The following is a 14,561-nucleotide window of genomic DNA, read 5'->3' on the forward strand; positions in this document are numbered from 1 at the left end:
TAGAGGGATACGGGCCCAGGAAGTATAGAAGATTTTAGTTTAGACGGGCAGCATGGTCGGCACAGGCTTGGAGGGCCGAAGGGCCTGTTCCTGTGCTGTACTTTTCTTTGTTCTTTGTTCACTCTCTCAGACCACGAGTCCCAGATTCCCATCACCCTCTGGGTGAAGAAACTTTTCCTCAAATGCCCTCTAAATCTCGTGCCCTTTATCTCAAATCTGTGTCCCCAGGTTATTGACCCCTTTGCTAAGGGTTCCTATCTACCTATCCAAGTCCCTCACAATTTTGCACACCTCAATCAGGTCCTGCCCTCTGCTTTATCCCTGCCTAGCGTCCTACCACCATGCCTTGGAAGTCCTCCCAAAGTGCATCATCTCACTTATCGGGGTTAAATTCCATCACTGGACACAGGTTTCCAGTCACAAAAACAACCTTCAACTAATACTCTCTAGTGCAGGCAGTCAAACTCGGGGGCACGACCCGCAGGTGTCGGGAGGGTCGTGGAGCCGTCCGTCGCGGCACTCCCGATCGCGCACATCTGTGCGCAACAGCCGGCTGTTAATAACGCCGGCTACAAGCCACAAACATCTAAATAAGATGTAGCCGCACATCGCATGCGTGCCAGATCATCGGCGCGCATGCGCAAAACTATGCGGGGGGGGGGGGGGGGGGGGGGTTATTAAAATTTTACCGGAAAAAATTGCAGAACTTTGGACAGATGGAGACTCCATATTTTCCGACACCGGAAGGCTTCACCTTCATCCAACAGGTTCCATTGGAGGAGAGTATATGAGGGTCAACAGCAAACAAGGTAAGAGAAAATGGTGGGTCGCGCAGGTCGGTTGGCGTGGGTTGTGAAGGTTGGCCGGCGTGGGTTGTGAAGGTTGGCCGGGTTGGGTCCCGAAGGTTGGCCGGTTGGTACAAACGGGTCCCCGGAAAATAAGTTTGATGAACACTGCTCTAGTGGCCTCCTGCCACTAGGTCAATTTTGGATCCAGTTTGCCAAATTGACCTGAATCCCATGGGCTCTTATCTTCTTGATCAGTCTCCTATGCGGGACCTTGTCAAAAACCTTTTCAATGTTTCAAGTTCATTCATCGTTTCCACTTCTGATCAGTTATACTATTATTTAAAATGCCTTTTCTAATCCATCCTGGTAGATTGGCTATGCTAATTGCCCCTAGGTAGGGCTATGGGGATTGGTAGCACCCAGGCTTAGGTAGGTACAGTAGGACCAAGGCTGCATGGTAGCAGTGGTTAGCACTGCTGCTTCACAGCACCAGTGTCCAAGGTTTGATTCCCACTTGTCACTGTGCGGAGTCTGCATGTTATCTTGTGTCTGCGTGGGTTTCCTCCAGGCACTCCGGTTTCCTCCCACAAGTCTCGAAAGACGTGTTTGTTAGGTGAATTGGAAATTCTGAATTCTCCCTCTGTGTACCCGAACAGGCTTCAGAGTGTGACGACTAGGGGCTTTTCACAGTAACTTCATTGCAGTGTTAATGTAAGCCTATTTGTGACAATAATAAAGATTATTATTAGAGTGCTCTTTCGGAGGGTTGGTGCATACTCAATGGGCCTAATAATCTTCTACTGCACTGTAGGTATTCTATGATTTTTTTTTTAGAACAGTACAGCACAGAACAGGCCCTTCGGCCCTCGATGTTGTGCCGAGCAATGATCACCCTACTCAAACCCAAGTATCCACCCTATACCCGTAACCCAACAACCCCCCCCCCCCCGCTTACTTTTTAGGACACTACGGGCAATTTAGCATGGCCAATCCACCTAACCCCGCACATCTTTGGACTGTGGGAGGAAACCGGAGCACCCGGAGGAAACCCACGCACACACGGGGAGGACGTGCAGACTCCGCACAGACAGCGACCCAGCCGGGAATCGAACCTGGGACCCTGGAGCTGTGAAGCATTTATGCTAACCACCATGCTACCGTGCTGCCATCTAAGCATATCTCGTTTGCAGCATGGTGCCCAAAATTATTTTGGTCAGTGCACTGTAAAAGTCTGTGTAACTTGTATACTTACAAGAGCAAATGCTACGTATTTCCACCACTGTTTTTATTAAAGTATTTAAAGTGCAGTTTCAGCTGAAAGGAATGCAGCAGCTAATTTGTGCACAGCAAAGATAATGACCAGCTTTTTTTTTTAAAAAGTGATTTTGTTTGAGGGGTACATGTTGGTCAGGAAACTTAATTCCTAGGCTCGCAAATGTTTTTACAAAGGCAGCGCAATGTCAAAAGCACTTTGTCTCCTTTTTAAAACTGGTTTCTTACACAGTTCCAAGTGTCATGCCGCAATCCTGTGACTTTTCGTATTCTGTTCTTTATTACCATTTCCTTGAAGTATATGCCATATATTATAGAACTTGGATAGCAATAAATTGGTATCATCTCGAGTGAATGCAACCCTGTTGAACTCTTGTGAACAATAATGAGACCCACCATGTACTCCATAACTAAACTGCTTTGTCTGATGAGGCTGTGAAGTCAAGTGATTGATATAAAGTGCAGCAAAAAAAATAGAACTGGAAGCAAGCAACTAGAGGAAACAGTTGCGGTTGGCACTGTTATTTTATTAGTACGAGTATACTGAAACAATAAACTTGTACTGGTATACAGACAATTTCTTTAAAACAAAATTTGTTCAAAGTCTGGATCAAATATTATCATAATAATGAAATAACTTCTAACTAGAAAACCTGCAAGCACCATCAAAGAAAGGGACCATAAAATTCAACAGACCCGAGTGTATCCTACAAATAGACACACCACGATTAGAAAATAGAATATGAATTCTTCCATTTGTATAATTGTTTAAAAAAAGCTAGTGCAAGTACAATATTGTACACTGGAATTACATAGAATACGCACGTGTACGGAAAACGTCCCCCTTTCACAATGAAAGCTCTTAACTATGTATTTATGCACTGAAAAAACTCTCTCATCATCAGTAAGGTGCAAAACATTTTTCCCGCCCCCATTTTCCTGCATCTACTGGCCATTGCCATTAGGTGACCACAGTTTAGTCAGTCCATGAAGAAAACAAAAAAGACAATTGTAGCCTCTAATTGATTCTCAATGGAAGACATAAAACTTTCAATAGGTACTAACAACCAAAAACATAGCAAACTCAGGAGCAGCAGTTCATATTTGGGAACTATTCACAAACTGGCTGCACGTCTAAAGCCTCTTTGTACAGTACTTCATCCTCTCCACAGCCTGAACAGATCAATCTCCTGGACATTACAAATTAAAATGTACAACTAAATTTAACCTTCAGCTTCTTTAATGGTTTTTCCCCCCTCAAATATATTACAAGGTATGAAAGTCAAAGCTAGTTTAAACAGTATCTGAGCCTTTCAAAAACTGAGTAACCTTCCACCAACATTCAAATCTCCATGTGCAATAGGTTCATGTTACCTGTACTAATCGATATGAGTAAGCCTTCACTGTTAAACCTTTCAAAAGCAGTTTGTTTACAAGTTTCCAACAAGATACAGTGCTATGATGATCTGATCAGTAAGGTAACATTATTTGAGGCTAGGTCTGTTAAAAAGAAATTAGGCTTCAGAGTTAGTGAAAGTGCTGCTTCCGGTTACATCAGTGTTCCACATGCACACCAGCCCCATCCCTGAGTAAGAGGTGTGAAAGGGTTCTACAGATCTCTCCAATCATCCTGTCCAGACAAATTAAAAAAGGTGTTGTAGGTGGAAATCTCTACTATAGGAACAGTCATTAAATATTTGTAACTGTCTACATACAGGTGGGATTACCCTGACTACCTTTGTGTGAGTTCTTGTTTTATTTTTGTCCACTACAAACTTTTAAAAAATCACCTGCTGTCAGTTAACTATTGCAAATCAGACTTTGTAGAGGCACATGGCTGATCTGGTTACACTGTAAATGAAAAAAAGCTTTCCTTGCATTCTGATACAGCTTTATTTTTATTTTTTAAAAAGGAGGCCAGGGACTCAGTTTAAAAAAAGGCAGCAGTACAATGATTAGCGAGAAATGCAAATAATATTTTATCAAATGTAAGCTAAAGGATGTGAACTATCAGACTAAACTTGGCACTTTGAACAAAAGGTTACTGCACAAGCAAACAAATTCAGAGTAATAGGTGGTTGAATCAAATGATGTTACCTAGCATTTTTATAGAACTGGAATTCTTACTTATAAATCAATAAAATAAGTAGCTGAATTGTTCGCATTGCGCCTGACTATTTCCTGTAGTGTTTCTTAAGCAGAACCAGTCAGTCAGTTAAATGAGTCCCTGCTTCCATGCTGGGGGAAAGAAAATCACCTATTTAAATGTATAGTGGTACTGATTATTTTATCTAAAATCTCATATGTATTTCTACTCCATTGTTCCTCCATTTCAGTTACCTCTTACCATCTATCATTAAGAAAAATAAAAGAATGTGACTGCCCTGAGCAAGTTAATGAGAGGGCTGATGCATTTACTGAGCAGAAACTCCATTTTATCATTACCAAGCAATGTGAATGTGCAATATACTGAAACCTGCCCAGCTATTTTGGTGCATCGCCAAGAGGTTTAATCATAATGAACTTCTGCGATACTTGAGCCTTTTGTCTCACCAACCCCCTGCCGCCCCACCTCCCCATTAAGATGTTGAAACAGCTTTGGAATACAATCTTAAAGATGCAAGTGCCAGCTAAAAGCCAAGAAATTAGAGTTTCCAATGCTCGCTAAACTTCTAGTTACTTGCACAAGTTAAAAAAGTTATCACCCCCTGTTCACGTCCAAGTTTTCAGTTTTGTATGAGAACCTGTTACGAAACAAAGAAAGTCATCAAAAGGAGCCTTTGTTCATTTTAAATACTGCATTTTTGATGAATGACATTTTAAGTGTTTTTGTGTTGCACTTCAAAAAGCGCTGTGCATGTCAAACTAAAACATTCTAATTTAAGCTCTACTTGAAGATGACTGAGAACACAAAGATTTGAATGAGTAAAATCCTGTACATTTCTCAAAAATCATAAGATATCACTGGTGTACACTGACATTCATGTGTAACATATAAGTAGATAAACCATTTTTATTACACTATTTGAAACCATGTTCAATTTTGAAAAATCTGCAATCGAGGAGCTTGATATCTTTTTAAAACGGCAAGTTACTGAAACCATTTACCGAAATCCTTCTGAGCTGTCCTAAGAGAGATTAATTTCATTAGATATGATAGACTTTTGAGTCAACCACTCAACTCAATATCCCATGAAACAACACTGTGGGAAGGTCCCAACGCTAAGGCAGGCCAAGCAATGATCGCTACATCTTTTTTTTTTAAAGTTTCCCCTTTTTCAAAAAAAGGTAGAGAAAAAAACAACAACTGACAGATTCACTGCATGATTGTTGACTCTCAAGGTGTGCAAATTGCCAAATGCTTTAAAAGTACAACAGTTAAACACTGGATAACCCTAGTTTTCTTTTCCAGCTTTTGTTTCAACTTTCTGGGATCTTTTCCCCTGTTTTTGAAGCATTACATTTAAAAAGTGCTTTCTGATCAAGCAGTCTTCAGTGGACTACTGCTACCATACATAATCATTCACACAAGAATCAAGATAAATGATTCTCATTCTTCCAAACATCTTGAATTGACAATTCGTTCTAGACAACATCATTCTTCAGTTTCCTTTTTCTTTAAAGTTCAGTATCTAGCTCTATATGGATGACAGCGTTTACAGATAATACTAAACTTGTCATTTTGGTATGACTTTGAGCGTTCAAACCAGTTAACCAGTAAATCAATATTACTGAATTGCAAGTGCTTAAAGACCATCCTGTCACTTTGTTGTGTTGCACAACATTCAAGTGAACATGGGGAAAAAGAAAGTGGCACCAATCATCACTAAATATGAACTGAATTTAAAAAAAAACAGTACTAGAGAAGACATTAATGGATTCTAATCATGATAGGAATAATCCTGGTGAGAATTTTCATAAGAGCATTCAATAAACAGTGAAGTCAGAGCTATGTGGAAAGAACATAGTTACCAGTCTCCTCCTTAACACCATTTGAAATTATTACAACATGTTATTAACAAAAAAACTAAAATAACAAGCAGATAACATGTAAATACTGGGGTTTTTTCTAGCTTTAAGTCTACAGTACAGTATTATAGATTTAATTTTATTTGAGCTTCTGCCGCTCCCCAAAGTGCCTTCACTTGCCTACGTTGGACCGTCCTTCAATGCAAATCTTAACCTCCTGAGGAATGAAGGAAGGCTTGGGAAGATTCAATGGCTGCTCTTCATCTGCCTTCTCTACTTTTCGTGTTTCGGGAGCAGACCACCTCCTTTTCCTCGTTGGAGGCCTCCCGACCTCTGTTCTGTTGAGCCAAGACCTTGCAGACTGTATAGTAATGGTTTCAGAAAACTTCAGTTTGCCATTTTCTGAGACAACTGGTACACTTCCCTGAACAATCCCATTCTCTCGCTCCAAGTGACGGGGCCTGTTCTCAGATATACTATAATTCTTTGGGTGCTTCAACAAGACACCAGTCGAGTCAATAGCCTGTCCTTTCTTTATAGAGCCATTTTTCAGATTTTTCAGTGTAAGAGATATGCAAACGTCGCCAACAGAAAGTTTGGAACATGGCAAACCAAAGAGTTGAGAGGTTCTCTCTGGGCAACATGATGACCAGCCTTTTCCAAAAACAAAGAAAGGGTGCTCCACCAGAACTTCAACACTGACCTGGAAATCAAAATCAACATCGTAAGCTTTCATCTGTTTAAACGCAACATTCAAAACATGAGCTTCATTAATTATACAAGTCTATTTGCTATTAGCAGCTGACAAAAATAATCCCACAATAAAAGAAATAGAAATAACAATCACTGCTTAGATATCAAAATGCAAGTTTTAGATATCAGAATGAAAGTGAGCATTTGGAATAAAATGACCCATTTCTCTCAATGTGAACTAGATGAAGCATGCACATAGATTTGGAACAATAAAGGGGAATGTCTTCTTAAATGACACCATAAGGATCTTTAATGGTTATCCCATGTTAATCCCTCCCTCATTGCCTTTGTTGGCTTCATGACTGCAAAGCAAATTCTGAGCATTTAGAAAAACAAAATCAATTCTGATTATTGGTACAAAAGTATACTAGATTAGAAATACACGGTCCCAGGTTTCACCCATTGCTCTAAAAGCTGCAGCATTCATTAAAATGATAGTAGGCTAAAGAAATAAAAAAAACTAGACATGGCGAAGGAAAGCTTACACTAAATACATCTGCACATGGCTACACCAAAACGACTATTTACTCTGAAAAATAAATGGGCCCAATTAGTGTTATTTGCTTGTAATACTGAAGGGTCACAATCTACAATTGCTAAGGTAATTGTAAATTAAGGCATGATCTTTAAAAACTGCCTGTAACTTCTGGAATTCTCCATCCCTGGTAAAGGAAGAAAGACCATGTTCAAAACGTCTACATCACTTTTACAGTTAAGCATTGTTCAACTGCAAATTTGAACTTTACACCTTCAAATTTTGGTTTGTTCTGCAAGTACAAAAGCACCAATCGTGGTTTTTAATCCACAGTTTTATGAACAGTCCGTTTCCTGTTTTCAAGAAGTGTCAACAATGAATTTGTTTGCCATATGTACAAACTCATATACTTATGATGTTGGTATGCAATCATAATGCATCTAATTACAACTGGTTGGTGACAAAATCGCCATCTTGTTATGGACAGATTCTGCGTGGCCCCTTCCAGTCCATAATCAGGATGGTTGTCTGCAAGTCCTCACCCTCAAGAATGATTTTTCTTAATTTGAAATAAACTCCAGCAACAGGCGTTTTGATTATGTCAAAAATAAAGGTTATTTATTACACTGACTTGCCTCAGATATTTGAAACTTAACATCTCAATCAATCATCTCACTCACACAAAGATTAGATGCAGGTCAAGTTATAGCCATAACTACAAAAATGAAGGGCGCGATTCTCCACCCCCCACGACGGGTCGGAGAATAGCGGGAGGGCCTTCCCGACATTTTTCCCGCCCTCCCGCTATTCTCCCCCCCCCCGCCCAACTCCCGACACGAATCGCTGCCGCTGTTTTTTTACGGCCGGCAGCGATTCACAGCTGATAGATGGGCCGAAGTCCCAGCCCTTTACGCTGTTTTTACGAACGGCAAACACACCTGGTCTGGCCGTTTGTAAAAACGGCGGGAACAACTCGCTTTTTATAGCCATGGCACCGATTGGCACGGCAGTACCACGCACTATTTCTCCTTCCGCCGCCCCGCAGTATCCATTCGCGGGGCGGCTGAGAGGCATCCCGGCCCGCGCATGCGCGGGTTTCGCGCAAATACGCGATGACGTCATCCGCGCATGCGCGGGTTGGAGTCTTCCAATCCGCGCATGCGCGGCTGACGTCATATGACGCGTCAGCCGGCGCTAACTCCGGCAAACGGGCTTAACGAAATTCGTTAAGCCCGTGATGCCGGAGCTTACGGCGTTGGGCTGCTAGCCCCGACCGGGGACCAGAATCGGTTCCCGGTCGGGAAGGGGCGCGCTGGCGTCAAACCCGCCCGGGTTTGACGCCAGCCTTACGATTTCTCCCGTTTTGGGAGAATCGCGCTCGAAATGTATAACTCAGACTATATATCGATGCAGGCCTTTTTAGCCGAGTTGATATGGAAAGGATTCTCATGCAGCTGCAAAGCCTCTTGCAGACAAATAGCCAAGGGATTAGTTCTCAGGTGGACTTGGAAGTTGGAACAAGTATGGTACTTTGGTTTCACTCGAAGACTTTCAACTATGATGGTTCAGCCATTTCAGATGTTTCTTGGGGTTTCAATGTTTCTCTGGTGAATTTGTTTTGTTCAGGGTTTCTTTAAACCACAGTCCCTGTAAGTTAGTTTCAGTCATATGACTGCAGGGTCCAAACCATCATGATCTAATGGCAGCTAATAATAATCATTCACTCTTATCTCTGTCCCAATCTGAGCTTGCTCAACATGGCATTCAGAGGCCATCAGTCTGGAAATCCCATATTCCTTAAAACAATAAGATATCTAAACTTCACAGATGGATATGAAGGACCTTTATTCAGATTGATATTTTATTAAATATTGGCCACAGAATCGAATATTGTCCAGCAGCTTATTGCAATTAAGATTCACTAGGCCGACTTCTGGGATGGCAGGATTGTCCTAGGAGGAGAGTGTACCTGTATGCTAGAGTTTAGAAAAATGAGAGGTGATCTCACTGAAACATACAAAATTCTTATACGGTAAGATACATTTTTTTTTTTGATTTTTTTTTTTCTAAATTTAGATTACCCAATTAATTTTTTCCAATTAAGGGGCAATTTAGCGTGGCCAATCCACCTACCTTGCACATCTTTGGGTTATGGGGGCGAAACCCACGCAAACACGGGGAGAATGTGCAAACTCCACACGGACAGTGACCCAGAGCCGGGATCGAACCTGGGACCTCAGCGCCGTGAGACTGCAGGGCTAACCCACTGAGCCACCGTGCTGCCCTTGCGGTAAGATACATGTAGGAAGTATATTTCCCCTGGGAGGGGAGTGGGGGAGGAACCACAGTGGTCTAGAACCAGCGGACACAGTCTTAGAATAAAGGGTAGGCCATTTAGGGCTGAGATGAGAAGGAATTTCTTCACTCAGAGGCTGGTAAAACTTGGAACATTTTACTCCCAGGGGCTGTGGAGGCTCAGTCACGTTCATAGTATATTCATAGGTTTCTAAATAGTAAAAGCGTCAAGAAAATGGCACCGCAGTAAAAGATCAGCCATGCAGGCTCAAAAGGGCTCCAATTTCCTATGCTCCTATGTTCAAGTGCTCATTGTCACATATTAGATTGCAGCTACATTAACAGGGTATGTGGCCACTTTTACAAAGTATGGTCTTACATGCCATCATGTCAATATCTTCAGCTCATCCTGAGCTTGGCAATAGAGTGGTTAAAGGTGCAACTAGGCTTGTTGGAAAAATTAGTTCTTTCAGTAATCACCGATGTTGAAAATAAATGAAAAAATGAAAAAAGTACAAACAACCGATATCTGGGTGTAAGAAAACTCCAAAATATCCTTGGCTGCAACACAATGAATGTTACTTCATGTACACTGGCAGAAGTAAATATATTTCTTGACCAGATATCACAGAGACCTGCAGTCTTTACAGCAGTACCAACAATTTAAGAAGACAGCGGTTGGGTGAACAAATTGACAAGGGAGAAGGTTCAACCATTTGGTATCAAAGTGAGACCTTTCATTCACCATTCACAAGATAGTCTGCGGTCACCATTCATCAGAATCAAATGAGTTTGTATGACTGACAACTTGGAAAGATAAAAGCAAGATGACAAACAATTACTGGGCGTGAAGAACTGAACGTCAAGATACATTTAACTTTCTTATGTAAAATTACACCACCAAAAATAAATTAGCAGATGGCAAAATAAATAAGTAACTAATCATGTAATGCCCAACAAAATAGAATGGGTGACAGATAAGTGGAGTCAGTATAATTAGCAAACACATGATGTACAGTAGTACATGGGGTGTGGGAAAGATGACATCTCTTGCATTTATTTTCTCAAAGTTAAGACACTGGATATATTACTTTGGTAATACTATACAGTTTTAATCTTATGCTTCGAGACCAGTACTTCTTCAGAAATAATTTATGCTGTTGGTGGGAAATATAACCAATTCTATATCATAGGAATCAGAAATATGTTTGGCATTTCCAGATGGCCCTGCTAACACAGAACAGAAATGACCAAACCACCCCCTTGAGGCAAATGTCTTATTTCAAATCTATGTTAATGCCTAGACTTTAAGAAAGTTGCACTGATTGATCAATAAAACCAAAGCAAATTTGATGGTACAACTGGTTGGACAGTAACAGATCACTGATTAATAGAACATAGAACATACAGTGCAGGAGGCCATTCGGCCCATCGAGTCTGCACCGACCCCCTTAAGCCCTCACTTCCACCCTATCCCCGTAACCCAATCACACCTCTTCTCCTTTTTGGTCACTAAGGGCAATTTATCATGGCCAATCCACCTAACCTGGAATGTGGGAGGAAACCGGAGCACTCGGAAGAAACCAACGCAGACACCAGGAGAACGTGCAGACTCCGCACAGACAGTGACCCAGCAGGGAATCGAACCTGGGACCCTGGTGCCGTGAAGCCACTGTGCTATCCACTTCTGCTACCGTGCTGCCCTATAAATCTTCCTTATGACTCTATAAATCAAAAGAGAACACGCAGACAAAAGTACTTGTAATCAAACCCTAGAATTCCTACAGTGCAGAGGGAGGCCATTGGCCCACTGAGTCTGCACTGACCCTCTGAAAGAGCACCCTACCGCTGTAACCCCAACTAACTTGCATATCCTTGCACACTAAGGGGCAATTTTAGCATAGCCAAACCACCTAACCTCCATATCTTTGGACTGTGGTAGGAAGCTGGAGCACGTGGAGGAAACCCACGCAGACACGGGGAGAAAGTGCAGACTCCACACAGCAGGTCACGCAAGGCCGGAATTGAACCATGACGCGCGAGGCAGCTGTGGACAGTGGCGTGCAGAGGTCTGGTGCCCGGGGCAAATCGTGATTGTATGTCCCAAAGACTCAAGTAGCACCAACCCCCCCCTCCCCCACTTTATGCGCACGGCAATAGCACTCGTCTTAAAGCAAGGTCAGTCTTGCATTGTGCCATTATAGTTCCTCCGATGCCACACTTTTGAATGCATGTCACAACGCTCTCACTGGGGCCAAGGGACAGCAAAATCCTTCAGGCAGTTACACCGGCAAACGTGTTTCCTTGTGACATGGATAACTGCACAAAATCAATTTGCCGTCTGCACCAACACTCTGAAAGAGCACCCTATCCAGGCACACACTCTCACCCCATCCCCATAACCCCACCTAACCTTTGGACATTAAGGGGCAATTTAGCGTTGCCAATCCACCAAATTTGCAGATCTTTGGTCTGTGGGAGGAAACTGGAGCACTCAGAGGAAATCCACGCAGACACGGGGAGGATGTGCAAACTTCGCAAAGACAGTGACCCAAGGCCAAAATTGAACCCGGGTCCCTGATGCTGTGAGGCAGCAGTGGTCTTGCCAGCCATGCCCATATCCCATGAATGAATATCAGAAAGCCTCTCATAACGTCAAACTTGGCACTGTGTAAACTTCACTTTCAATTTTAATAAATGATTGATCAGGTGAAGAAAGGACCTACATTATTGTAAACTTGACAAAACTTTGATCAGAAATTTGATATTTCACAAATATAAATTAGCCTTCAGGGCCAGAGAGAACATTTGGAAGTAATTATCAACTTAGTATGGCAATTAGAACCTGAGTGTATTACATTCAACACAAGACTAACAGCATAAAAGTGGATGCTGACAACGATTCACTGATTGCTTTGGGAGTGTATTCTGGGGAACCTCAACAGACTCTGTGCTGTGTCCTCCTCACAACTTGCTATCCTACTGCTGCGACTATCTAATTCATATGTTTTGGTATATAACCTGTAGTTTTAGGAGGTCTGCATTTTGATATTTTTAAAAATATTTTTATTGACGATTTTTTATTTATAATAAATTTAAACCGAAACTATCGTGGGTAAAACACAAAATAATATAAAACTCACACAAAAAGAAAAAAACGCTATGCCTACCTATAAACTACAACCCCCCCCCCCCCTCACAGAATCTTGCGCTGACTCACTCCTTAAAGAAGGTAGAACCCACCCCCGAACCATGTACTAGACCTTCTTCAGATGAAAAAAAATCCATTAGGTCACCCAACCAGACCAAGATGCTGGGCGGAGTAGGAGATCTCCACCCCAGGAGAACTCGCCTCCAGGCACGAACGAGGCAATGGTGAGGACATCTGCCTTCACCCTAATTGCAGCCCCAGCAACTACGCCATCCTGCAAATGACCACCAAAGGTTAAGGTTCGAAATCAACGTTAGGAATTGCTGACAAGGTGCGAAAGAAGGAGACTGAAAAGCTTACCAGTTTGGGACACGACCAGAAGGTATGGATGTGGATGGCCAGTTCCCGGGAATACTCCCAGAAAGAAACCATTCATTCTACCCTTGGTCAGGTGAGCCCTATGTACTACTTTAATCAAGCTGAGCCGTCCACAGGAAGACGTGGGATGTTGCCCATTTCTGCACGGGTTACGTTGTCTGTAGCTTGACACCATCCAGGACAAAGCCGGCTGGCGTGGAAGGACTTTGGCGCCACGCCAGCCGGGGCCGAAGGGACTTCGTCGGCCGGCGGAAGTCCGCGTATGCGCGGGAGCGTCAGCGGCTGCTGACGTCATCCCCATGCATACGCACACGCTGCGGGTAGAAGCGAACGGGAGGAAGGGGAGCCTTGAGGAAGATCTGCTGATGCACCCATCCAATGGATGCCCGGGGCCAACGCACCGTCGCCCCCCCCCCCCCCCCCCCCCCCCCCCCCTGCACGTCACTGGCTGTGGACTCGAGGTTAATTAATTTGTAAACGTAGTTGTTTTTGCATGAACTCGTTGCATTGCAAGAAATAAAAATGCAAGTATAGCAAATGAGTTTAGATACTTTGGGGTGAAGTTAACCAATATAATGGACAACACCCCCAAACAGCAAACCAAAAGTGAGCGTGACTGCTCTTGATGTCAAAGCAATACAGTATTTGACGAAGTGTGGCATCAAGGAGCCTGGGCAAAACTGGAGCCAATGGGAATCGGGAGGGGGAGAATCCACTGGTTGGAGCCTTACCTAGCACAAAGTAAGATGGTTATGATCAATAATTTCAATCCCAGGACATCACTGCAGCAGTTCCTCAAGGTAACGTCCTAAGCCCAACCATCATCAGCTTCTTCATTAATGGTATTCCTTCCATCATAAAGTTGGAAGTGGGGATGTTCACTGATGATTGCACAACGTTCAGACTATTCGTAACTCCCATGTCCATATGCAGCAAGATCTGGACACCATTGATAAGTTAAATTTGTGCCATAAAATTGTCAGACAATAACTGCCTGCATCAAGAGAGAATGAAACCATCTCTCCTTAGATTCAATGGCATCACCATCACTGATTCCCCCCCACAACCAACATCGGGGGGGGGGGGGGCGTTACAGTGACCAGAAGCTGAACTGGACTAGCCATATAAAATCAGGACAGAGGCTGGGAATTCTGCGGCGGGTAACTCACTTTCTGACTCCCCAAAGCCTGTCTACTATTTCCAAGGCACAAATCAGGAGAATGATGGAATACTCTCTATTCCCTTGTATGAGTGCAACTCCAACAGCACTCGAGATCATCACCATCCAGGACATAGCAGCCCGCTTGATTGGCACTCTATCCACCACAAACTACTCCCTCCACCTCCAAAGCACAGTACTAGCAATGTGTGCAACCTATAAGATACACGGCAACAACTTACCAAAGCTCCTTCCAAACCTGTGACCTCTACCACCAAAAAGGACAAGGGCAGCAGATGCATGAAAACACAACCACCTGAA

At 42.9% G+C, this 14,561-nt stretch overlaps 1 protein-coding gene across 3 annotated transcripts in view; it reads right to left on the bottom strand.

Annotated features, from left to right (window-relative positions):
• Nucleotides 1-2,554: 2,554 nt before the first annotated feature.
• Nucleotides 2,555-14,561, bottom strand: part of atxn1a (ataxin 1a) — a 400,286-nt gene continuing 388,279 nt past the window's right edge. For all 3 annotated transcript variants that reach the window (XM_038797053.1, XM_038797054.1, XM_038797055.1), the window contains one exon: nt 2,555-6,732. In XM_038797053.1, coding sequence (XP_038652981.1) covers nt 6,202-6,732 — 531 coding nt within the window. In that variant the 3' untranslated portion in view covers nt 2,555-6,201. The remainder of the gene's footprint in view (nt 6,733-14,561) is intronic.

The sequence above is a fragment of the Scyliorhinus canicula genome, chromosome 5 (genome assembly GCF_902713615.1).
Source record: "Scyliorhinus canicula chromosome 5, sScyCan1.1, whole genome shotgun sequence".
Lineage (NCBI taxonomy): Eukaryota > Metazoa > Chordata > Chondrichthyes > Carcharhiniformes > Scyliorhinidae > Scyliorhinus > Scyliorhinus canicula.